Here is a 25,452-nt window from a genome sequence, read left to right as displayed (position 1 = left end):
GTCCCACCTGACAAGTGGATTAGGGCCCTACTGCTCAGGGGCCCCAAGTACAAGGAGGCTCCTGGGCCTGTCCCCAGCCAGTGGGTGCTGATGGGGATGTCGGGAACAAGAAGAGAGAATTTAGGCGCAATGTAAGATGCTGGTAGCTGTGAAATATTTCTTTTTAATGACAAATTAGTCCTATCTACTGCTTCAACCTTGCAAACGGTTTTATAAAATCACGAAACGGGAAGATCATCCATGGGCTACATACTTTTCATGTTAGTCACGTCCTTATTAATGAGTGCACACTAGCTTCTGGTCATCCACACCGCTTCCCCTGGACCTATGCATATCCAAGCTAAGAAATCCCAAACGTCCGCCAGGCACAAACAGTATTTGTTCACAAACTCATATTTCCCATGAAGGCAGCCAACATAAAATAGAGAATGCTCTATTTAATTCAATTAGGCCAGCAAATTAACTTCCTTTTGGCTCTTCCTGATTTCCTGGGCACGCAGGCTGGTACTTATTCTCATCACTATAGTATTTGATACTGCTGTGTAGATATATATATATGTGTGTATATATGTTTGTCCTATTCTTCTCCCCTCAGAATAGACTGCCTTGATTATCATATTTCACCTTAGTTGCTGGGTCAGAAAGGACTCATATGAGGAGAGAAATCTGGAAACCTGAATTCTGGTCTAGATTCTAATGTTAGCTTACCGTAGTCCTCATTTGTAAAATTGGCCAAATGATCCGTATTATGGGGTTCTTCTGCACAAATGAACTATTTGCCAAATTGCTCTAGAAAATATAAAGTGTGAGAAACTATCATCTGATAAGTATGAGTTTTTCTTTTTTTTTAGGTATGATTTTTATTTTCTAACTCTTTTTCTCTGGTCCAGGTAAACAACCAAGTAAGAAGATCCTAGCTCCTTAAACTATTCATTGGAGTTTTTTCTAATCTTTTAAACATCCCTCTTGTTATCCTTTCAGTTCTCCTTAAGCTTTCCATGCTTGTCTTAAAAAAATAGTTGGTGAGGCATTTACAACAGGATTTAAGTCAGTGTGAAATACAATTAAGCGTTTAAAAGCCAGTGTCTTAAATGGAACTTATTTTCAGTTTCCATTAATTGCCAAGACAGAAATTTAGGTTTCCCTGTGGAACGAGTGGGATTCTCTGACCTTTGGTGGATGGATTTCACTGACAGAGGAAACGCTGAGAAGGACCACATGGGATTTACGCACATGGACAGCTTCTTATCTCTGTTGTAAGAGTTTCTGATGAAAGTGCCCTGGACAGGCCTTATTTTCCCTAATTTGCATTCCCAACGCTCGGAATCATTCTTGGAAGCGTTTCTGGAGACCAGGCCCGCAGGCAAGGCCTCAGGCCCTTCCCTCCGTCACTTTAGAGCGGCCTCAGGACTCCGAGGAGCCAGGTCAGCACTGGGCATCTCTGGTTGTTCAGGCCTGAAGTGTTGTCGCACCTGTCGTCCTTTTCTCTGTGTTCCTCTCCTCCCCACTCTGCCCCGGATGCCGCCGACCTGTATCTCCTAATCTCTCTGCACACAGTTTCTCCCTGGGTGAACGTCCAAGGCTGTGCTTCTTCCCCATTCCTGACTCTCAGTGTGTCTTCTCCATGGGGAAAGGGAGGATGTACAGTCTGCCTGTCAGCTTTCTTTATCAGTCTTTTTCCCTCCACGGATCAGGGCAGGGAGAACAAAGTATAACTCATAGACTGCTTTCTACTATTTTCCTAAGGCTCATATTTGAGTTACACTCAAAGATAATTTTGTTGGCATGTGGCATTAATTAACTAAGAAAATTAAAAAATCAGGATTAAAACCAGGCCCTTCCAAACTTTCTTCTTCCCTCCAATCTTTGTCATTGTCTTGAAAGCTAAAATCCCTGTCAATTAAACACCTATCTGGAAACCAAGGAAAAACACGGCATCTGAAAAAACTCTTTTTTCTGATAAATGCTTTTTAAACTGACTGATTCTCTTAAACTTAAAGATGTAAGCTTGGGAACTCTATCTGATTTCAAGGTTGTGGGGCAGTATTTAAAATTCTTTTAAGCAAAGCTGTTCAGGTGTGGAGGCTGAATTTTAGCAAGTCATTCAAATGCAGACATTTGTTAGAAAATGATCGAATGAATGATTTTCTGCATGGTCTTCCTTCTCGCTGCGTTGGTGTCATTCATTGCCATTTGCCTCTTCCCAGTTATTTTTGTTCTAACATATCTTCCACGTTTTACATTGTGCCTTCTCCTAGTAGCCTCCCACTTCACATCTGCTAAGCTAACTTCCCACACTGCCAGTTTAAGAACTTAAGGTAGCTTATTACCACTTGTCTCAAAGTTGAGCACTCTCGCCAGGAACTTGTGTCCATTCATTCAACAAAGGTTAGACAGCCCCCTGGGAGCACCTCTGCTTACCAAATGTGGGGGTTAATTAATTCTATATACAGAAGCAGCTCCTACATGAGAGTCAGTGCACATTTCCCATATATTCTGTTCCTCTCTGAAGATTCTAGAACCTTATGAGTAATTAATGACGCGTAAGTGTTGAGCAGGTGTGGGAAAGTTTAGGATTACTATGGTGTGGCTTTGCAGGGTTTCATTCCAACCATAATGCCCTTCCTTATGTTTTTCAATTGGGTTGTTCTTTCTGAAGTGTGAACAGAGAGGCTTTGAAAATATCTTTGTCGTCAGGTGATAGGAGATGCTGGAAAACCTTGCATTTCCTTTTTCCAGTGAGAAAACTTGATTCCAAGTCAAGGTTGCCCAGAGGTAGTGAGGAGGCAGGCAGACCAGGGCAGGTGGCCGGCGGACACGGCTGAGCAGGTTCGCTGCAGGGTCCCCCAGGCCAGCTTCTAGCCAGCACAACCTCCCCTGGACAGGGTTGCAGTATTAAAGTTCTGAATAAAAGTTCCCCTCCTCAAAAGAGCTGAAAACCACACTGGTTGGAGGCTTGTTATCTCTAGTTCATCAAAATGAGGATGCAGAGGAGGGCTCCTGGACCTGTCAGGGTTGATTTGGGAAGATCACTCAGCATCTTTGCCTCAGTTTCCCAGTTGACAAAATGGCCCGAATCTCACCTAAATCTACATCACAATTTAAATTAAATTCTTCGTCTTCTATAGTCAAAGAAAACAGAAAACAGTAGCATGCTTTTCATTTTCTTGAAAATCATTAAGTCAAACCCCAGGCCCTTATTTTTGACCCTAATACATCCTAAGCCCCTTTTCTATGAGCCCTTTGTTCCAGTTTTTAAAATTATTTACATGGTTTTACTCCACTCTGCAGTATTTCCACTTTCCTTTTAAAACTCTGGCCACTGTTAGGAATACACTGTACTGATTATCTAAAAACGTCACTTTCATAATTCTCTTTACCCTCAAACTCTCTTTATTGAGTCAAATTTTCCCAATGCTCAAGAGTTCCCTTGGCCATCCGCAGTATATTACTAATTATTGCACTGCTCTCCTGAAAGAATGGACGTAATTTCCAAGATGCCTAAACTGTCAACAGGGATTGGTTTTAAAGTGCTGGAGAATCTATTTATTGCCTCACAGAGTACTTTTCTGTTGCGTGAGCTAGTCCTGTTAATACAAAACTGAGTCTCAAGATCTCTGTCTCAAATGGTTGTTAGGACAAGCGGGAGACAGTTCCAGACTCAGCATAGGAGCCAGCTACTGTCTGCCATGTCTTTCAACCCAGGCCACCAGCACTAATTCACAGAGAGCCACTTTTTCTGGAGAGTCTGTGTGCTGTCGCAGTTAAAAACTCAGGCTTCAGCCAGCACTACCTAGGTTAAGTACTGGGTCTGCCACCTGCAACCTGTGTGACTTTGGAGAAGATACTTAGATTCTCTGTACCTTGACTTCCTCATATGTAAAATGGGATAATAATGATTGTAACTATGTTGCTGTTGAGGGTTAAATTAGATACTAAAGTGCTTAAAATATCACCTACCAAGTGGCAAACCCTCACTAAGTCTTAGTTAGGATAATTACCTCAGGAGTTGTTCACTAACGGAGGGAAAACACTGACTCTCCGATCATTTATGAATGTGTTTGAGTAGAGGCAATAAAATTGTAGTGAGATACCCTCATCTCACAATAGCTTATCTCCGGGGGAGGATTCTAATATCGCCTGTTGGTAGCTTTTTGTTCCTAAGTGTTTGCTGGGTGCCCCACTCCGTTCCCTGACCCTGCACCTGGGCTGTCACCTCTTGCAGGGTGTTCCCGGGTGCAGCCCCTCTCCTGAGACCCAGTGGGGTACTGCCACGCCTTGCCTGCATTTCAGTGTCTGGGTTTCATTGGTTAACGTTTCCATCATCTACCCAAACATCCAGTTTTCTGGTCACTGCCCTGCCTCCCCCAGAGCCTTATAGATTGAGGTGCTCAGTAATTGTTGAAAGAAGAGCTGTAGTCTCCTTTTCAGAGATTGAAATGTACATGTCTCACATCTTCTGGGCTCTCCGCTTTTGAAACCAAGTGTGGTTTCTTTTTTCCAATCTTCTGTCTCCTCATCCCTGCTTCAAAAATTGGAAACAAAGCCAACCTCTGTCAGCTGTGGCTGTGATAATAGCAGTGAACGCCTCAGGTCCTCTTGGGAGCCAGGGGTGTTCGCTCATCTGGAGCATGAAGCGCTGTAAGATATTCTTCAGCCGGCACCTTCCCTGCTCAGGCAGGGCCGTGCTCGCTCTGCACCCGGCTGGCCGCGTCCAGGCGCCCGGTCTGCATCGCTCTGCACTGGGCTGGCGGTGTCCAAGCGGAAAGGCGACGCCGACTCCCTGGTAGCCGGACGACTCAGGAGCGCCATCTCGTGGGCGCCCCGATTGCTGCCTCTGGGAAGGAGCCTGGGTTCCACCAGGAGCATTCTCCTTTCCCATTTCAGAGCTTGGGGAAATGCAGCCAAAAATTAGATTCTAGATAATTACAAAATGGCTGTCTTATTATTGTCAGACTTATTATGAATAATCTACCTCTGGATTTAAATGGGGCAAGTGCTTTTAGCTTCTTCAGGTTTCTTTTTATTGAGTGGTAGCTACCGTATTTTTAGCAGGGAATTTTGAGTGGCCAAGTCTGCATTTTACATGCATTGGTAAAAAAGAAAATTTTACATTCCAGATGGTACATCAGAGGATTCAGATTTTTTTAAATCAGTTTGTGAGGAGTTGTTTTTGGCTGAATTAAAAATAAATAAACAATGGCAAAGTCTTGCTACTCAAAGTGTGATGAGCTCAGAACAGTAGAATCTCCGTCCCCATTCCAGATCTGCTGCACCACAATCTGTGGCAATTTGTGGGCACAGGACAGTTTGAGAAGCGCAGGTGTAAAGGATTCTTTCCAGAGTGACATGGAAGACCTGTGTTCTGGTCCCGGCACTGCCACCTCCTTTCATGTCTCACCTCGGCCCATATGACCACATCCCTCAGCCTCAGTGGCTCGTCTGAAAGATCATGGTTCCTGCTTCATTTGCCCCTGGGTCAGCTGAGGAAGAACTGAAATCATGTACAGGAGGTCATTCTGAACATGGTAAAAACCTGTGCAAATGTAAGGGGAAATCATGAGTGAGAATTCTTGCATTTCAAACTCAGCAGAGAATCTGCTTTCTATTAGCCAGCTACGTCATCAGCAGAGCAAATGTTCACCTGTAGCCATTCATCCTGCTTCCAACCGTGTCTGGGCAGATTTCACCAAGTTTCCAGAGGTCTTTCTCAATCTAGTCTTCCTGGAGCTCCGAATAATAAGATTGCGTCTGTTTTCCTTAACCAAACCTATCAGACCCCTTGCCTTCCTGGGGGCTCAGAAGCGTTCCTGCTGTGGAGCCCAGGATGGGGCACAGTTGGTGCTCAATGATGCTTGTCAATGAAGCCATTAGTTGGCCCTCAGTAAGGTCCAAACACCAGCCTGATGTCCTTCCCATTAATCCATTTATAATAATGAGATTATTTGCATCGTTAGAGACGACGTAGCTACAGGAGGACTCGGTCATCTCACTAATGAACATCAAATATTCATTGAGGAAAAAGACTCCTGATGGCTGAGAGAGCCTTTGGCAGTGCACACGGATTGAAGTAGTGAGATCATTATCTGTTCACAAACCCTTGAAATCAGGGAGGCGGTGGGACAAAGGAAAAAACAGCTGCAAGATCTTACTCTCTTCTCTTTGTATACATTTTAAAAGAAAAGTCAATAGCCAAGAAGCTGTTGGACAAACAGTGGGTGAAATTTTAGGAAAACATCATCTGAAGGCCTAAGATTGACAAGAGATGTTAATATCTGTGTTGCCCTGGGCCCCAGTGACTCCTGTTCCAGAAGAAATGGTACTGATTGTCAAACAGTGAAAGTGAAATATTGAGGAAAATTTATCACACAGCTCTCCACCAAACTGAGGTGCAAAAATATTCAAATTAGGTTAGACTTTTGCATTGTCTATAATTTGTGAAATTATGGACGTTTCACCCCTAATTTACTGAGTATAGTAAGAGTATGCTGTTTTCTTTTTATTGGATTCATTGCAATTAGCAATGTTCTCTCTAATCATTTAAAAGAATTTAGAATGTCAGTACTTCAAAATTACTTTCCTGGGGCTGGCCCTGTGACCGAGTAGTTAAGTTTGCGTGCCTCATTTTGGTGGCCCAGGGTTTCACCGGTTCGAATCCTGGGCATGGACCTAGCACCACTCATCAGGCCATGCTAAGGTGGCGTCCCACATAGCACAACCAGAAGGACCTACAACTGGAATATGCAACTATGTACTGGGGGGCTTCGAGGAGAAGAAGAAGGAAAAAAAAAGATTAGCAACAGATGTTAGCTCAGGTGCCAATCTTAAAAAAAAAAAAGACTTTTCTTAAAGTTAAATTGTAGTTGTAATGAGTAACGTTATATAGGAGGGAAAATGAACCTTCCTGCCACACATGTAAAGATGGAGTCTGTTAAGCATGCAGCTCATCTCTGAGCACCTGACAATCCCAAGGTGCTGCCCACTGGTGTTTCATAAAAATGCATTTAAGTAAGAGTACAAGAACCACAACTCTACCACTTTATTCTTTTTTTCAATGTTTTACCTTGAAAATTTTCAAATCAAGAGAAAAATTGCCAGAATAAAACAAGTACACTTGTGCACATCTAGAACACTAGTCATTAACGTGTTTACCATATTTGTTCTCTCCCCGCCTCCTCCTCCCTCTGAAGCACAAAGACTTGCTCTTACATAGCCTCAGTAAAAGGATCAAATTCAGGACAATTTAACGTTGATATAATGCTATCAACTGGTACATAGTCCTAACTCAATTTTGTGTATGTGTGTGTGATTTTGTTTTTATTTTTGTTTTGTTTTGGTGCAGAAGATTGGCCCTGAGCTAACATCCATGCTAATCTTCTGCTATTTTGTATTTGGGGTGCCACCACATCATGGCTTCATAAGTGGTGTGTAGGTCCGCACCCAGGATCTGAACCCGCGATTCCTGGGCCACTGAAGCAGAGCCTGCAAACTTAACCACTATGCCACCAGGCTGGGCCCCCTAATTCAATTTTTGCCAGTTGTCCCTTTATAAGGGTATTATTAATGCCGTTTATAGCATTTCCCCCTTGATCCCAGATCTAATCCAAGTTCACACGTTGCATTTAGCTGCGGTCCCTTTTGTGTCCTTTAAACTGGAAAAGTTACTCAGTTTTTCTTTGCCTTTTGTGACATCAACACCTTTGAAGAGCTCAGGCTAGTGCTTCCTCCCAATTACATCAAGATTATGCATTTGGGGCCAAAATACTGAGTAAGCGATGCTTCTGCACAGAGCATTCATTGCATTAGTAGGTACATGATGTTGGTTGGTTCCAGTATCGGTAACTGTCATTACTTGGTTACAGTGGTTTCTGCCAGGTTCTCCTTTAGTAATTTATAAATAATCTCAGGGCAGGGTTGGGGGAGTTACTCTGATGCTGTTAATTCTGTTCCTCATTAGATTTCATCTACCATTTTAGCATCCATTCATGATCCTTGCCTTAATCAGTTATTACTGCTTTGGTCAAAAATGGTGATTTTCTGATTCTTGTATTCCTTTGCATTTGTCAGTTGGAATTCCACTATAAAATGTAGTTTTCTCTTCCACCCTCTTTATGTGTGTATCTATTTATGTATTTGTTTCTGAGCCTCAGTAGGGGCTTGCAGTTTCTTTTGAGTCCATCGGTCATTACTTATTACTGTCATTATTCACTTTGATGCTCACAATGTCCTAACTTTGCCCAGTGGCTGCCCCTTCAGTGTCACTCCTGTGTTTGTTTGACACAGCCCCTTCAGTGTGTGCATATCGTTTATTCTTTAACCTTGAGCATATCTGCACTGAAGTTCTTCATTCAAGTCACTGCCCACATATCAGATTTTATTCTTGCAACAAATCTTTTTTTGAGCTATTGCTCTGCCCCAGTTACTGATCTTACTCATGGTCCAGTGGGAAACCCCACAATAAAATTGGCCCTTACAATACAGTGGGTTATGATGGGGGCATCATGGGAGCACCAAGTCAAAGCTCTTTACCCCACCGGGTCAATGAGGGAAGGCTCTTGCGAGAAAATGTGTCACCTCCTAGACCTGAAAGATGAATAGAGATAAACATGGGGAGGAGGCACCGTGTTCCGGGCTGACGGAAGCACATGTCTCTTTATCTTGAGGAGTGGTTTCACGTGTCATGGAGCTAAACCCTTCAAAACTGGAATTTAAAAAGATTCATTTTATATTATAGGATTTTGAACTCAACAATGAACTAAAGATGAACGTCTTAAATTTGCTAGAAGAAGTTTTGCGAGATCCAGACCTTCTTCCCCAAGAAAGGAAAGCCACGGCAAATATCCTGAGGTAAGGCAACTGCAGGTGCCTGTGACTCACATTGGTTGATTTGTGCCATGTTCCTGGAAAAGAAGATCCTATCCAACCAGAAGGGTACGTCTTAGCCTCCTGGGGCGGCAGGGGTCGTGTTCTCACTGGTAGAGTGTTACCTAGCGTCTCCTCTTTCCTGGGGATGGTTGGGGTCGGCTGCCTCTGGAAGGCTTTGGCCCCGGCGACATAACTTGTGTGGCGTGCAGTCCCCCTATTTGTGTGGGCAGACAGTGGTTTACTGGAGAACCAAAAGTGCAAGGGGGGAGGCTTGAGGGTCCTCTCCCGCACGTCCAGCAGGCGTTGCAGAGAAGTTTTATCCTCACGTGGGTTCTCATTGTTTATCATGAGCTCATGTTTATTGCTGGTAGCGCTTCTGTGGGAGTCTTGTGCCCCTGGCTTGTGGATGTGCCAACATGGACTAGTTAGGCATTCTCTTCAGCTTGCTTCACCAGTCCTAGGCCAATTTTACTGTCAGCTTCTCAGGTCAGGATTTCCACATCATGTAGGTTGTATAAATTTGGACCCCACACTCTACATGATAAAGACTTGAACTTTGGGTTTCCCACTAGAGACCTGTTTGTATCTGTCCACCCAGCATCTCCTATAGCTTCTTGAATGGATAGGTGGATTCTTTTCCTAGTCTACTCTCTTTGAGGAGGGCAACCATCAATGGCTTTGTGCAGACATTTTAGTTATGGCTTTCCACCTCACTCATGGCGGTGTGGTCTATCCCTGCTTGGGGTAGGAAGCCCAGCATCTACATGCTAGAGCCTGGCACTCCCTTGCTATTCTGACTTCTAGTTCCCTCTTCATGTGAAACCTCTGGAAAGAATCTTTTCTTTCTTCTAAGCTTGGCTATATTGTTTCTTTGTTATCCAGAATGCTCGTGTGTGGAGAGGAGTCCATTTTAGCTCAGTCCACCATGTTTTTGGAAGTCGCTCCCCTATGTAGCAATGCCAGATTTGGGTCTGTAACATTTTAGCAACTGGCCCATAAGTCATTCTTAGCCCTTAGCTCAAGATCTCATAGCCAGCCCCTTCTTTGGTCTAGGGCCTATTATAGGTTGAATTGTGTCCCCCACCAAAAAACAGTGTGTAGAAGTCCCACTCCCCAGTCAGTCAAAGTGTGACCTTATTTGGAAATAGGGTCATTGCAGGCATAATTAGTTAACATAAAGTCAAGCTGGAGTAGGGTGGCCCCAATCCAATGACTGGTGTCCTTATAAGAAGATGGCCACATGAACACAGAGACACAGAGAGAATGTCTTGTGAAGATGGAAGCAGAGGTTGGAGTTATGCAGCTGCAAACCAAGAACTACATTCTAGAAGTGTGCGTCCCCAGGGACAATTGACTGGCTAGCTGTTAGGGAAATGAGGGCGCTCAGTGGGGGAAAGACTGTCAGGATTGGGGTATGGAGCCCTCAGGCTGCCCTCCCCTCACAACGCCCGTGCCAGACATGACCAGTCCATCCCGCGAGCTCTCTGCCTGCGCCAATAAGCAGCGAACTCTGTTGACTGACGCTGCTGTTAACTGAAGTTGGCACTTAAGACGACTCCTATTCCTTCCCAGGTCTTCATTGCTCATCAGGCTTAAGACGTGCAAATTCTCTTTGCTGAATAAATCACCTGAGAATTAGAGGTGTGAGACGGATAGGGAGTAGAAGTTTTAGTAGATGGTACAGCCTGGGAGTATAACGCCAGCAGAGTCTGATTCGAACTTTGCAGGATGTCACAGGTTTAAATCTTGGCTCAGCTACTTATGCTGTCAACTTTCTTAACCAATCTAAACCTCACTTTCCTCGTTTATAAAATGGGGCTAATAATCCTACCTACCTCATTGGGCTGTTGTGAAGATTGCATGGAATAATATGTGTAAAGAGGGCAACACAATGCCTGAAACATAATTAGCACTCATATTACTGCCACGGTTATTATTATCATTATTGTTATTATTATTATCAGAAAGCACTGACAGTAGCTTTTGGGAAAAGTAGTTTCTGCCATCCAGGCCATATGGCCCAAGTAAAATGGGACTGGATCTTAGTCAAACTCAGCTTTCCTTAGACTTCATCGCCTTGTCTATACAAAAAAATATAATATATTGAAACTAAATTCAGTGTTGCACAAGGATGTGAATACAATAAAAAATCATCCAAAGATATACTTTAAATGGGTGAATTGTTTGTTATGTGAATTATCTCTGAATAAAGCTGTTACCAAAAAAAAAAAAACCCCACAGTCATAACCCACTTACTTCTATTTTGTAGAAGAAAAAGGAAGTCAAAAACAAAACAAAAAAAGCAATTCCATTGATGGGGTGCCCCCAGCTGCCCACCCAGAATTCTAGTCTCTTGCAAAAGTCTTCCCAAGGTATTCTAAAAGTCCCAAGACATGTGTGCTCAGGAACGAACCCAGTCATTTTTCTGCCTCAGCATCTGTATTCAAGCTCACCGCTGCCAGGCCGCTTGAGTGGGAGATGCTATTCGTGCCAACTGTGAATGTCACTGTTGCTGTTGAGAATGCTGCCTGACAATCTTCGGAAGCCACCATTTCCAAATCAAAAAGCTGAGAAGGATGCCACCAGACCCATCCCTGTGCCACCTGGGCTCCAGAGCAGCCTCCCTTAGTCTGGGGTCTCAGTCTTTCACCATAATTCAAAATCTACCCAAGGAGCCAAGCAGAGAATGGATGTTACAATACCCCATCCATTCTCCCACCTCTGACCATCTTCCTCCCACAGGAAGTCAAAACAAAAGTCTTTGTTTAGCCCTGAACATATCAACAAAAGCAGACAGACACCAGTGCAGTCACCAGACTATTAGCTGAGCAGACAGCCAGACCCTGAGTCCCATTTTGGGTCAGCTGGATCTCTGGGGCACTAACTTATCTTCCCAACAAGCCGGTAAACAGATTTGTGCAAAAAAAATCCTACTGCAAGAAAACTACTGATCCTTAGATTGAATTTCCCCTGCCACATAATTCACTCTGCCTGTGCTGTGTTTAAGGGATCCCTGCCCTGTCATGTAAGATTGTGATTATAGGAGGAATAAATGATACATTAACTTTGATAACTTGCCGTTTCAGATATTTATGTTTATATGTATGAAATTTATATATTTAAATTTTTAAAAATTATATCAGAAAGATTAAAAATTAGGGTAGGAAGTAAGACCTAGATGGAAGCACCAACTGAAGGAATGCCATCATTCGTAAAATCCCTCTGTGGGAAAAACGTCACGGAGTATAAGAGAAAGAAACAGAAACAAAAGGATTATTGAACAGCCCTGAAAATTATAAAGATATTCTTGTTAGTTCATTTCTTAATTTGGAAACAAACAATGAGTTATTTCCAGGCAAAGCTGGGAGATTTTAGCATTAAAGGTTTCCACATACTTATGGACACCACGTGCCAGAGCATGGGTAGCAATGGGATCAGGTAAGCCTGGAGGGAAGGAAAGCCATCCTTGAGAAAGCATAGGAAGTAGGAGATGGTCTGACAGGTCCCAGACGGTGAAGCAACAGGACACTAAACCACCCACAAAGTCCGCTGAGGTGGGGCTGAGCAGAGTCTGAGGCAGGCCATGTCTGGGGCTCAAGCCAGCCAGTGCCAGTGGTGAGCCAGCAACCCAGAGAGTGTAGACCAATCTGAGATAGAGGCTGGTTGCTCTTGGCTCTGTTTTAAAGACTAACTGATTTCTACAATTGAAGGAGGAATTTGCCAGTCATGGAATTTGGATAATCGCGTTTCCTTTTAAGTTTATCTGGTGTTTCATTATAAATGCAGAACTGTTAGACTGATCCAACTGACTGGTAGATGTGGGGAAAACCCAGGATCCTGGAGTCTTCATCAGAACTCTAAGTTAGTCAGAAGACCAGAAGCAAATCCTTCCTGTTTGGGAACTGGACTGAAGGTAGAGAGGCCTTCACATCGGAAGGGGAACATTTCTGAACATTCCTCCCAGGGAATACAAGTTATGATTGTGAGAGCTAAAAGCATACCGTCTTGAATTGAATGTAGCCCTGACATTTGAGGTTTATATGTGTTCGAGTCGTACAACAGTGAGATGTAGGCATGAAACATGTATTTAAACGTCTATTACAGTAATACAGTAGAGTGACAGCTTTCTGTGATGAGCTGACCTCACATAGTATCACAGCAGTCACTTTATGGTGAATAAGCTTATTAGCACAGGTAGTTTGTTGCCCTTTTTGTGAACAAAACCCTCTGCTCAAGACTTTTATCTTTCTAAAATACCTCCCTTATAACGCTGTCTCACCGGCTGGCTTCTGAATCTATGCAGTGTAGAGTCTTTTGTAGACACCTGAAATGCCACAAAATGAAAAGAAGCAGTGGTTGACTTCTTGCATGGTCAACTGGAATGAGCTCAGGTCATGAAAAGCCCACCCCCAAACATCTCAAAGCCCCAGGCAGCATCAACAAGGCTCTCATGAAGACAGAAAATGCTAGATAACTTAATGGGACTGGAGAATATCTTGGAACATTGGGTAAGATCATTGAGGAGAGGAACAGTTGAGAGAAGCTAACTAACTTGTTGACCATTTCTTTCCAAGGGAAGAATATTGCCCAGCCTCATAAAAAAGATCTTTTCCACGGGTACACAGAGTTATGTGGCCACCGATCTTTCTCCAGGAACCTAGACTACAGTGGAAAGAATGCCAAACACTTTGGGAGAGTCACCTTTATTCCCTGTGTGTAATCCTTAAATGTGATTTAACAGTCTTTGGAGAAAGAGTTGTGCTTATTTATTTTTTCTTTTCCTTAATATGCCCTTTATCATATGGTAACCGCTTCTTTCTGCTCACAAATGTGGCTAATTGCTGGCAAGAGGCTTGCCACTCATATAAGCTAGAAAGATTCTTCTCTCTTCCATAAGCCTGCTTAAGAGAAGCACAGAGTGGCAGGAGAGCATCACCGGACTAAACTTGGGGCAAGTTAGTTGATTTTTGTGCTTTTGTTTCCTCATCTGTAAGACGAGATAACAATGCTTACTTTGAAGGGATTTTTTGTGATATAGGAGATAGTGTATGTCAGATGCTTAGCACATGCCGATCATGTAGGGGTCATACAGTAAGCCATCTCTATTGATTTTGTATTGTTGTGGGTGGTAGTTTTGTTTAATCAATTCAGAACACAAGAGAACGTCACATCTTTTTTTTTTTCATGAGGAAGATTCACCCTGAGCTAACATCCATCACCAATCTTCCTCTTTTTTAAAATTTTTGGTTGAGGAAGATTCTCCCTGAGCTAACATCTGTGCCAGTCTTCCTCTATTTTGTATGTGGGATGCCTACCCAGCATGGCTGATGAGTGGAGTAGGTCCATACCCAGAATCCAAAACCCTGAACCCAGGCAACCAAAATGGAGGTCGAGGAACTTTAACCATTTGACCACAGGGTGGCCCCACATAGTTATTTCTTTTAAAATTTGCTTCCTCTAGCAGACAGGCAACATGGTTTAGTACTGTTTAGATATTTTAATACTGTTTTTTTTGGTGAGGAAGATTGACCCTGAGCTAACATCTGGTGCTGATCTTCCTCTTTTTCTTCCCAAGCCCCAGTACATAGCTGTATATCCTAGTTGTCAGTCATTCTAGTTCTTCTAAATGGGATGCTGCCACAGTATGGCTTGATGAGCAGTGTGTAGGTCCACACCCAGGATCCGAACCAGTGAACTACTGGCCACTGAAGCAGAGCACGTGAACTTAACCACTTAGCCAGTGGGCTGGCCCCAGATATTTTAACACTTTTAATATGTCACTGTGCTTTCATTCTGGAAAACTTGAAGTGCTTGTCCCAGATGGCAAGTTATATAATCAGTGTAATTCTCCTGGACTCTGAACGTCTGTTGGACACGAAGTATCACTCCCACTCTAAAACCAGCACCCACTTCAGTGTTAATTAACTTGCATATTATTCATTCATTCACTCATCACTTATCAAAAAAAAATATTTATTGGGAGCTGAATAACACCGTGTGTGGGGATACAGGACCATGTGAGTCTCAGGAAGGTGCATCAGAGGAGCAAGGGGGAGAATTTACCTGTTGGCTTCTGCCTGGCAGTCTTCAAATTCTTGCCACCAAGGAGCTTCCCTGAGCTTCTGGTCTACTTCCGCATGGGGAGGGGCTGGCTCTGCATCTTCTGCCTCAGCGTCAGCGGGGAAGGGCCAGGTTAGGAGCTGGAGGAGCGTGGATGGGGCACTCATCCTTTGAGAATCCCTGACTGACTATTCCAGGATGCCCGAATCCAGGCGTGGCTCCTCTCGGTGGTGCAGAGCCCACCAGCTCACCCTCGGTTTCCCTTTGATGATCGGTGTTTCATTTACAACCTTGTATGTAACAAGTTGGCTCCTTGTTACAAGTCAGCTGTCTTGGTGAGCCTCTGGTGCCTTTGACATATTTTTCTGCTTTCCTGATGGCCTGTGTCCAGCTCAGATCTCTACAGCCTCCAGCTAGTGGCACGTCCTCGCGGACCAAGCCCTCCACCTTTCCACCCAGCGAAAACCCAACTGCATTTTGTCATTTCATTCCTGGCATGTCTACTTTCTCTTCATGGAGGCTATTTTGATGTGTTTTTTTTAGGGCCCTTTCACAAGATGATCAAGATGACATCCACCTAAAATTAGAGGACATAATTCAACTGGTAAGTTCAGCCATGGCCCTATACAGCACAATTATGTGCAAACTGCCTCTGGAGGGCAAGCAGAATGCCTGTGACGAACTGAGCGCTTGACCTTTTGTTCTGCTGAGGAAGCTCTGTGAGATGAACACATGCAGCTTGGGGGTTAGCAATTGGTCCATGGTGTTCATGGCGGCTGACATTTCTGAGCTTTCTGCCATTTTCTTCATAGCTAGACTCTGTGATGGTCTTGGTACCTCAGCAGCTGCAGAGAGCTGACAGTCACCTCACTCCAGGGTCTGTTTCGTTGTCCCCCTCGTCTCTTGCAGACGGATTGTCCGAAGGCCGAGTGCTTTGAGACCTTGTCAGCCATGGAGCTGGCGGAGCAGATCACCCTCCTGGACCACATCGTCTTCAGAAGCATTCCCTACGAGTGAGTGCTGCTCTCACAGCAGGAGGGCCCTCTCAGGCAGGGCCAGCCCACGTAGAGTTGACGTTAGTCCTAAGGCAGATGTGTGCGCGAAGAGTTTGAGTCTTAATCTTAAGATGGTTTGGTCCCACGTGATTGTCTTTTGGTTCCAATTTATGTTGGAAATATTGATATGAAAGTACAGTTGGCCCTCTGTGTCCGCAGGTTCCACATTTGCAGATTCAACCACCCCCAGATCAAAAGGCCTACAATGGTTGCATTTGTACTGAGAATGTAGGGACTTTTTTTCTTGTCATTATTCCCTGAACAATATAGTGTAACAACTATTTATATAGCATTTACATTGTATTAGGTATTATAAGTAATCTAGAGATGATCTAAAGTATATGGGAGGATGTGTATAGGTTATATGCAAATACTAGGCCATTTTATATAAGGGACTTGAGCATCCATGGATTTTGGTTTCCATGGGGGAAGGGGGCGTGCCTGGAACCAATTCCCCATGGATGCTGAGGGACAACTGTATTGGAAATATTGAGGACTCTCAAGATGGTCACTCTTGTGTCTCTATATGTACTAAAGTTTCCACGGAATGTGCATTTCTCTGTACTCACATTCTCACGTTACAGAAACCTCGCTGCAGCTGTAACAGTGGTGCCTAAAATCATTTTGGAAACATTAAAAATGTATCCCCCTCAGAGACTCTGATTCCAGTAGGTTTGGGGCCCAAGAAACTGTATTTTCATTGAGAATCACAGATAATTCTGAGTGGTCTGAGACTTTGAGAAAGATTGATCTTGGATAAATGCTGTAAATTCTGCTACAGTTCATCACCCACTTCCATAAATCAACAAGTATTGCTGAGCTTTGAGACCACGGGCTCGTCACACAGCCTTGTAATTTCCTCATGTGTAGAGTAAGGGTAGGCTCTTTAAACGCCAACCCCTCACCCCCAGCTGTCATATTCGGTAGCTCCACAAACAAGGCCTTTGTTTGGACAAATGCCAACTGTTGGCACACCTCCTCTGTGAACTAATAACTAAATTGAAGGTACGGGAGGGGCTGGGCAAGAAGTAGGAATGTGATGCATGTCATATGTAGAGAAGAGGATAGTCGTGGTGATGGAGGGGCAAGGTCGCAGGGTGGATGTCAGAGGATGGTTAGAGGGTCAGAGTTACAGCTTTCTCAGAGAGGCATAAGGGGCATGGCCAGAGGATGCCCCTGCAGACTTTTCTTTTATGTGTTTTATCTTCTTTCCCTACCCCTCTTCCAGTAGACCTAACCATGAACACGAAAAAATTAAAACAGGAATGTGGCCCATTGGCCATTCCAATGAACCCAGTGGCTATTTGAAGACTTGAGTTAGGATCCACAGTGCCTCTTTCCTGCCCCCACCCTCATCCCCATTTCCACTGCTGCCCTGCCACCACCTCCTGATTACTCTCCAGCACAGTGAGGATTCGGGAGGGAAAAGAATGTGACCTCTAGGGATGAGGAGAAGGAGCAAAGCTCAAACCTTCATGGTTGTCCTTTTTGTGGTCTCTTCCTGGGACCCTCCCCACCTCTCCTCCCTACCTCTCCTCCCTGTTCCCTGTGTGCTGTTGTGAACATCCACCAAGTATTTTCATCCGTGGAACTGGCACACCTTTATCTCCAACAGCCCTGCAGGATGGGAGCAGTCCCACCAACATGAAGGGACAAAGAACCTTGCAGAGGGACTCAGTCAGCATTTCTGGATTAACACTGTGTCAGAGTAATTTCATTTCAAGTTATTCTTAGTAATGCCGCTACAAAATAATTCCCGTATGCTCCATCTTGATTGTCCATTGCTTGCTGTGATCTGTGACCTGCTCATGAGTGAAGTGAAGGAGCAGGGATGTCATCTGGAAGACAGACCTTCTGCCAGGCTGAGCTCCCGCCACTGTAACTGCCATCCTCAGACGAATGGGCTGAGTGTTTGCTCAGCTCTTATCACATGCAGTGTTCTGGGCTCTGGGGGAACAAAGGCAAGTCCCTGCCCGAGGAATCGACGTCCTCCTGGAGAATGTCAGAGCAAAGCGGAGAAAAACATGCTGTCCCTGACTAATGTTTCTGGTAGTGATGGATTCTTCGGAACTCTTGCTAAGGCTTAAAAATTTTTTAAGCTGATCCAGGGGAAATAGTCTTGGTTTCTGATTAGTGCTTAATCTCTTTATTCCTCTCATGTCTGTCATTGTTTTCCAACTTTGGAGAAGCCTTTATAATGATCCTAACAGGGACAAAGTTCCAAACATTTATAAGGGAAAACGGGAAACTGGAGAATCTTTTGACATCGAGCGGTGAAATGCTAGAGTTGAGCTGAAATTCACTCAAGAGGGTCAGGAGCAGCAGGCGTTGGGCAACATTAAGTTTAATGTATGTAATATTCCTAATTATTCAGGATCATGGACACCATTAAAAAGCCTTAATTGGTTTTGTGTTTTGTTTTGAACTTTCAGAGAATTTCTTGGGCAGGGGTGGATGAAGCTGGATAAAAATGAAAGAACACCTTACATTATGAAAACCAGCCAACACTTCAATGATGTGAGTAACCATAAAATAAAACCTTGGGTGTGTTACAGGGAGAAGAATATCAGAGTCTTAAGATTCCTTTTCTAAAATAAAGCAGGTCTGCTCCCCACTTTTCAAACAGAACTAATGGAATGTTAAAAACAAGCTTAAATCTCCAAGAGCTCACAGTGATGTAGTAACTTCCAGTTAACTCGCAGGTGTAAGAGGTTCGCTTTTAACGGTGCCCAGTGTGGTAAGTGCTCAATAATGTGTAGGTTGCTGCTGTTATTTTTATCATAACCATCATTACTTCATGGTTGTAGATTGACTAGTTCTAACAGAATGAACAGCACCTGTGTCACTGGCCCCTGGTGGTGCAGGTGATGGTGACAGTGACGTTGGGTTGGTGCAGCTTCTCCTCATTACTGAACATTCAGCCCAGATCGCATTCCAGGGTTGGAAGGGACCTTTCAGCATAACTACAGTGTTGCTGTGGCCGTGTGCGCTGGTGACCGGCTGTCAGGCCGTCTCCCTGCTCTGCTTTCTTCAGCAGTAAGATGGAGTTGCTTTTATACTCACCACTTCTAATTGGTTCTGTTCTAACGGTCTCAGACCTATGGCGGAACCAGGGATGTAGGAGTGTCTTCAGGCTTATCTGCAAAGGGAGGCTCCCTTTCCAGTTCACTAAAACTGCAGCAAAAGGAATAATTATAATGTTAAAAAAAAAAAAGAAAAGACTGCCAGGAACCCCATAGGTAAATTAATGTCATCCAAAATCAAAATGCAAATCAACAGTGTAGATTCCCAAGATGGCACTTTGCACAGGGTCCACGTGGAATGCATATGTGCTGAATGTTACCACATAACGAGCATCAAAGCCACTGCTGCCTAAAGGACAAGATGTGTGACCCATCTAGGCCACTCTCTGAGGAGCAGAGCCCCTGCGGTGGAAAGTAAACTTCTGTTGCCTGTGCCGTACATACGCTTGGGATATGCTGGACACTCAAATCAGAGGTTCAGTCCCAGGCTCCAGACCCTTGTGCCTCCATTTGGATGGCCACTTGCACTGTGCCCTCAACAGGTTGCAAATGGTGCTTGTCCTCAGCACCTCCCAAACCTGCCAAGCCTGCTTCTTCATCTTACCCTCTGTTCTCAGTCTTGGGTAATGGGCTTCCCGTACACTCACTCACCCAAGCACAGCATCTAGAGTTCATCTTTGGCTCTTTCTTCTCCCTTACCCACCCCACCCTCACCCCCCAACATAATAGTGAACCTCCATCTACGTGTGTCTCACGTTCTTCTCTCTCCTCCTTTCCTGCTGCCGTAACCTTGATTTGCCCTTTCATCCTTTCTCTCTGGGAGATCCTAACTTGCCATACCCCCTGCCACCTCTCTGCCCTCCAACCCATTCCTCACACTGTCGTGGGAATAACTTCTCTGAGAGGGCAGTCTATCATATCTATTATATCACTTTCTTTGACGAAATTCTGTCAGTGGCTTCCCCTCTCCTTCAGAATAAGATCCCAACTGCTCAACCTGCCCTACAAGAGCCCTGCCCACCTCTCATCATTGTCTCTCACGACACCTTATGCTCCTCAGATGACTGCCAGATCCTCCGTCACGCCATGTGTTCCACCTCCGTCCCTTTGCAGGCCCTCTTCCACTTTGATAGAAAGCAGAGGCTAACTCCTACTCATTGTTTAGGACTCAATGCAGGCACAACCTCTTTCTAGAAGCCTCCTCTGGACTAGTGAGGCGCCCCATGCTGCCTCCATGTTCTCACACCCCTCCAGGCAGACTTAGCTTTGCATTTCACTGTGTGATATTTCCTTGTCTATGTCTGCCTCCCTTCGCTTTCCCACCTAATTAGAGTCAGTGCCTTAAAGCCAGGGATGCCAATTTATTTGTTTTTCCTGTTCCTAGAACCTAAAAGAATTCCTGGTCCATACTAGGTGCTCAGTACAAAATAATTTTTTTAATGAATATGCACAGTGATAAGTCTGAGATACCTTGAGATCTAAAATACTTAGAGAATTATCAAAGAATGGCTGTACCCATCAGATTTAGTGTGTGGGTATAAGTTTATGGACCCCAAATTCCGTTTGTTAGTTATCAACCCTCTTCTGCCCTCGTCCTTTCCATATTCTAAGTGCTGAGCTTCTTAACCTGCCTCTTTCTCTTGGCTTTCTCTAGTAGAATGACAGTCCTTAGCCTTGAAACTGGAGGTCCTTTTAACTGCTGGTGGAAAAAAAATTCAGCAAGAAAAGGAGAAACGTTCTCTCTTCCCCTGCACCTAAGTGTTTCTGGTTTGAGTTGATCAGGTTCGAGTTTGATTGGATTGGGGGTAGATGCATTTTCTTTCTCTGTGAAAACTGAGGCTTCCTAGAGTGAATATCATCACACTGTTGGGGGCCAAGGAGCATGTGAAAAGGCCCCAAGAAGTGAAACCCATGATCTGCAGAGCTTCCCGTTCCTCAGGGCTTAGCTCATTCTATCCTATTTCCTCCATAATTATTGGAAATGACTCCTTCATCAAAATTACTGATTAACAAAGTCACGTCTTCCCCCACCAAGCTGATTCCACAAGAGCCCTCTCTTCATGCTGAGGATGAACAGGTGCTCATTAGTTTGTTATTACAGACTTTGGTCTCTTCAGAAAGTTGATGTCTAAACATGGACTGTGATCTCCACGTCCCTCGGCAATCTGCCTTCCTGACGATTCTATAGGTAATTCAAGGATTTTGCTAAATGCTTGTGTTAGCTCTGAGCTGCCTGTGTTGGCTTTTCCGTTGTCTCAGATGAGTAACCTGGTGGCCTCCCAGATAATGAATTATGCCGACATCGGCTCCCGGGCCAATGCCATTGAGAAGTGGGTGGCGGTGGCGGACATCTGCCGATGCCTGCACAACTACAATGGCGTGCTGGAGATCACCTCGGCCTTAAACAGAAGTGCCATCTACAGGCTGAAGAAAACCTGGGCCAAGGTGTCCAAGCAGGTGAGCATCAGCGTGCGACACACCCCACTGCCGAGAGGAGGAGAGGCTGGGAGACCAGAGCCAAGATAAATATACTAATTAGGAAATAGTTAAATGAACTGAGCAGCTCAACTGCCAAAGAAAGGTGCCAATGTGGGTAATTACTGTCTTCTTACCACTTAGTTGAGTCCACTTATGTGCATTACTAAATGGTTAATTTAGACAAGAAAATACAACCCAAAACATTCATTACAACATATTGGGGAACAACCTCAGACAATGTGGTTGACAGTCAGGATTGTTTCCTGAATTACTTAGAGAGGGCATGTTGATTCCACGTGAACACATTATGTCCCGTGGATCCAGTCTTTCTCCCCCAAAATAAGAATACAGATGCCTGAGGGCCAAAAACCAGGAAGAAAGGGCCTCAACATCACCTTTTTCTTTGTCATTTGTGTAAAGTTTTGGCATAATGACTTAAATGTGCAAAAATGTGACTTGCTTAGTTTACTTTTAATTGGACTCAAGTTGTTCATGCCTATCATCTCCTTCCAGATAATTTAAAGACTCAAATTAAATCACAGTTTTCCCCCTGCCTTGTCTCCTGGGCTTCTCCCTGGGTGTTGGTGGGTATGGGGAGGGCTTCCTCCAGCTTATGGGAGGCTGTGTGCACCGACTGGCCTCCTGTTGTAGTCTTTTGCTGCTTGGTCAGTGGGTGCAGGCCACTGTGAATCGCCTGTGCCTGGTGTTCATATAGTCCTGCCTACCCCACCCTGGAACGGGCACGGCGATTCACCCGGGGAGCTTGGCTGACTTCCCCTCTCCTTCAGCTCTCATTGGCTCTGCTGATCCTCTGAGGTGGGGGTGTGTCTGACCTCTGCTGCAGGCTGCCCTGCCCCTTGGCCATCCCTAGTGGGCAGGCTAACTCTTCATTAGTAGATAATTACCTTGGCCCTCTCAAAGGGCCTAGGGGAATTTTTCAGGCTTCTCTATATCCCATTGGAGCCAGAGGCTAGGAGGGTGTGTCAGACCCTCTCTGCCTAACCTTCCTCCACAGACCACTATGCCTGCCTTGTTGTGATCACCCAAAGTTGGTGAAGGGCATCTGCAGGGTGCCCACCTCCAGAGTTCCAGGCAGGAAGAAGAGCATAGATTCTACTGACATTTCTTCAAAACCATCTATGGTTCCCGTTGCCCTCCCTGAGGACTTAAGCCCCCCTCAGAGGCACTACTTCTTACTCTAGTCTATCTTCTTTTCTCTCTCGAAGTCTTTTTAACTCTTCCCTGTGTAGCAAGAAACCAAACCTAAGTCATATCCTTAATTCTATCCACCTTCCTTATTCTTTAGTAAAATTGCAGTACTCCGAAAATCCCAGATTTGGCCCGCTAGAACTGACCAACCCTCTTTCTGTGAACAAAACTGGACCTTGCAAATAAAACCCACAGCTTTTATAAATACTCTGTTTAAAAAACTTTTCATGTTGAGATGATTATAGATTCACATGCAATTGTAAGAAAGAATAGATTCACCCTACACCCTCACCCACTGTCCCCCAGTAGTAGCATCTTGCAAATTTAGATGATATCACAACCAGGAAATTGACATTTGGACCATCCACCAACCTTATTCAGACTGCCAGTTTTACATGCACTCATGTGTGTATGTGTGTATTTAGGTTTATGTACTTTTATTACCTGGGTGGATTCATGTGACCACCACCGCCACAGTCGGGAGACTGAACAGCTATCATAAAGATCCCTCATGCCACCCTTTTATAGCCACAGCCACCTAACTCCTGGCAACCACTAATCTGTTTTCTACTTTTATAATTTTGTCATTTCAAAATGTTCTATGAATGGAATTGTACAGTATATGACATTTTGATATTACCTTTTTTTAACTCAGAATAATTCCCTTGAGATCCACTCAAGTTGTTACATGTATCAGTACTTCATCACTTTTCATTGCTGAGTGGTACTCCGTGGTATAGATATACCACATTTTGTTTAACTGTTCACCCCTTGAAGGACATCTGGGTTGTTTCCAGCTTTTGGCTATTACAAATAAGGCTATTGTGAACATTCGTGTGTAGGTTTTGTGTCAACGTAAGTTTTCATTTCTCTGGGATAGGTTCCCAGGAGTGCAATTGCTGGGTCTTGTGGTAATTGTGTTTAGTTTTATAAGAAACTGCCAAACTCTTTTCCACAGTGGCTGTACCATTTTACAGTCCTGTCAGCAATGTGTGAGTGACTCAGTTTCTCTACATTCTTGCCAGCATTTCTGGTTATCGCTGTTTTTTATTTTAGCCCTTCTGATATCTCATCATGGTTTTAATTTACATTTTCCTGATAGCTAAAGATGTTAAACATCTTCTCATGTGCTTGTTTGCCCTTTTCTGTGCTCTTCAGTGAAATGGTGGCTCCTGTCTTCAGCTCATTGTTTAATTGGATCGTTTGTTTCCTTACCTTTGAGTTGAAAGTTCTTCCTGTATTCCTCCTGCTTTATTCTTCTGTTTCAAAATTATTTTAGCTACTCTAGTTCCTGTAAATTTCCATATAGAATAAAAAATTATGTCTAAAAAAATGTACTGAGATTTTCATTGGAATTTCATTAAACCAGTCAATTTGGGGACACTTGCCCTCATTACTATGTTGAGTCTTCCAGCCCATAAACACAGTATGTCTCTCCATTTATTGAAGTTTTCTTTGCTTTCTTCATCATTTTGCAATTTTCAGTGTACAAGTCTTGTATATATTTTGTTAAACTTATGGCTAAGTATTTCATTTTATTTGCAGAAATTTTAAATGTTATTGTGGTTTTAATTTTAGTTTCCACATGTTCATTGTTAGTATATAGAACTGTGGTTGATTTTTATGTGTTGGTCTTATGTCAGCAAACTCATTGAGCTCAATTATTTAGTTATAGGAGGTTTTTCATGGAATGTCACTTATAAGTACGAGCAGTCTTATTTGTTTCTTTCCAATTGATATGCCTTTTAATTCCTTTTCCTGCCTTATTTCTCTGGCTAGAACTTCCAATACTACATTTAATAAGAATGGTAAGAAAGGTCATTCTTACCTTGTTCTCACTCTTGAGGGGAAAACATTCAGTCTTTCACCTTTGCTGAAAGGATGGTGTTAGCTATAGGTTTTTGTAAATGCTTTTTATAAAATTGAGGAAGTTATCTTCTCTTCCTAGTTTTTTGATAGATTTTATGATGAATGGATGTTGGAATACTATTTTTAAAATGGGCTTCAAACAGCTGTATCAGAATCCAGAAGCTGAACATTGACACCTTTGTTGTGGCTAGGTTTTGCCTCTCCCTAACGTAGTAGAAGCCTCAGCCATTGGGCACTGGATATAAAGAACATATTATCCTGTCACACACATGTCACACTTCATCAGAGTCAGTAAGTCACTCCTCTGCCTTCTCCTTCCCCTGTTTCTTTTTTCCTCCGAAGTTGGCACCAAGGGATTCTTAAATCCTCTATAACAAAGCGTTAGGCCTTCCCTGTAATTGACTTGAGTGATATTCATGTCTGACAGGATGCAGGTTTGGGGATAACAGAACTGACTATGTAGAATAGGGATGATAAGACTAATATTGAAATTATTTTTTCAAATTTTGAATGTACTGCCTGGAGAGGCATTAAATAGAATATACCATTTCAGTCACAGGTATGGGTCACTCAAAGTGGCTTTAGCATGAGTGATGGATTATCCTCTAGGGCCCAGTGCCTCAGTCTAGTCACAGTAAGACTTGGTTTCAGATATAGCCAGCTTCAGACACTTTTGCTAATACCATCTGCTCTGTAGCTGTCTCTTCTCCAGGTCTGAGTCCAGTCTGGGAGACATCCAGAAGGCCTGGTAGAATATGCAGTGTGGAGCCCACCAAATGTGGTCTTGGCTATAGGGCAGACTGTATTTCTGCAGCTTCTTTGAGCCAAGGCCAGCCCGAAGCCAGGCAGGATGCTTTCCCTGCCCCATCCCATCCCTCTATCCTCTACCTCTG

The 25,452-nt window shown here is 43.9% G+C and overlaps 1 protein-coding gene across 5 annotated transcripts in view; it reads left to right on the top strand.

The window, feature by feature from the left end:
• The window catches only part of RASGRF2 (Ras protein specific guanine nucleotide releasing factor 2), a 220,216-nt gene that overhangs the window by 184,778 nt on the left and 9,986 nt on the right, over window positions 1–25,452 (top strand). For all 5 annotated transcript variants that reach the window (XM_046668415.1, XM_046668414.1, XM_046668413.1 and 2 more), the window contains 5 exons: window positions 8,735–8,847; window positions 15,469–15,529; window positions 15,835–15,938; window positions 18,413–18,497; window positions 21,263–21,460. In XM_046668415.1, the coding sequence (XP_046524371.1) occupies window positions 8,735–8,847; window positions 15,469–15,529; window positions 15,835–15,938; window positions 18,413–18,497; window positions 21,263–21,460 (561 nt within the window). The remainder of the gene's footprint in view (window positions 1–8,734; window positions 8,848–15,468; window positions 15,530–15,834; window positions 15,939–18,412; window positions 18,498–21,262; window positions 21,461–25,452) is intronic.

This window comes from Equus quagga, chromosome 7, assembly GCF_021613505.1.
Source record: "Equus quagga isolate Etosha38 chromosome 7, UCLA_HA_Equagga_1.0, whole genome shotgun sequence".
NCBI lineage: Eukaryota > Metazoa > Chordata > Mammalia > Perissodactyla > Equidae > Equus > Equus quagga.
Note: the sequence above shows the minus strand (reverse complement) of the source record. Positions and strands in the feature narration are given on the sequence as shown.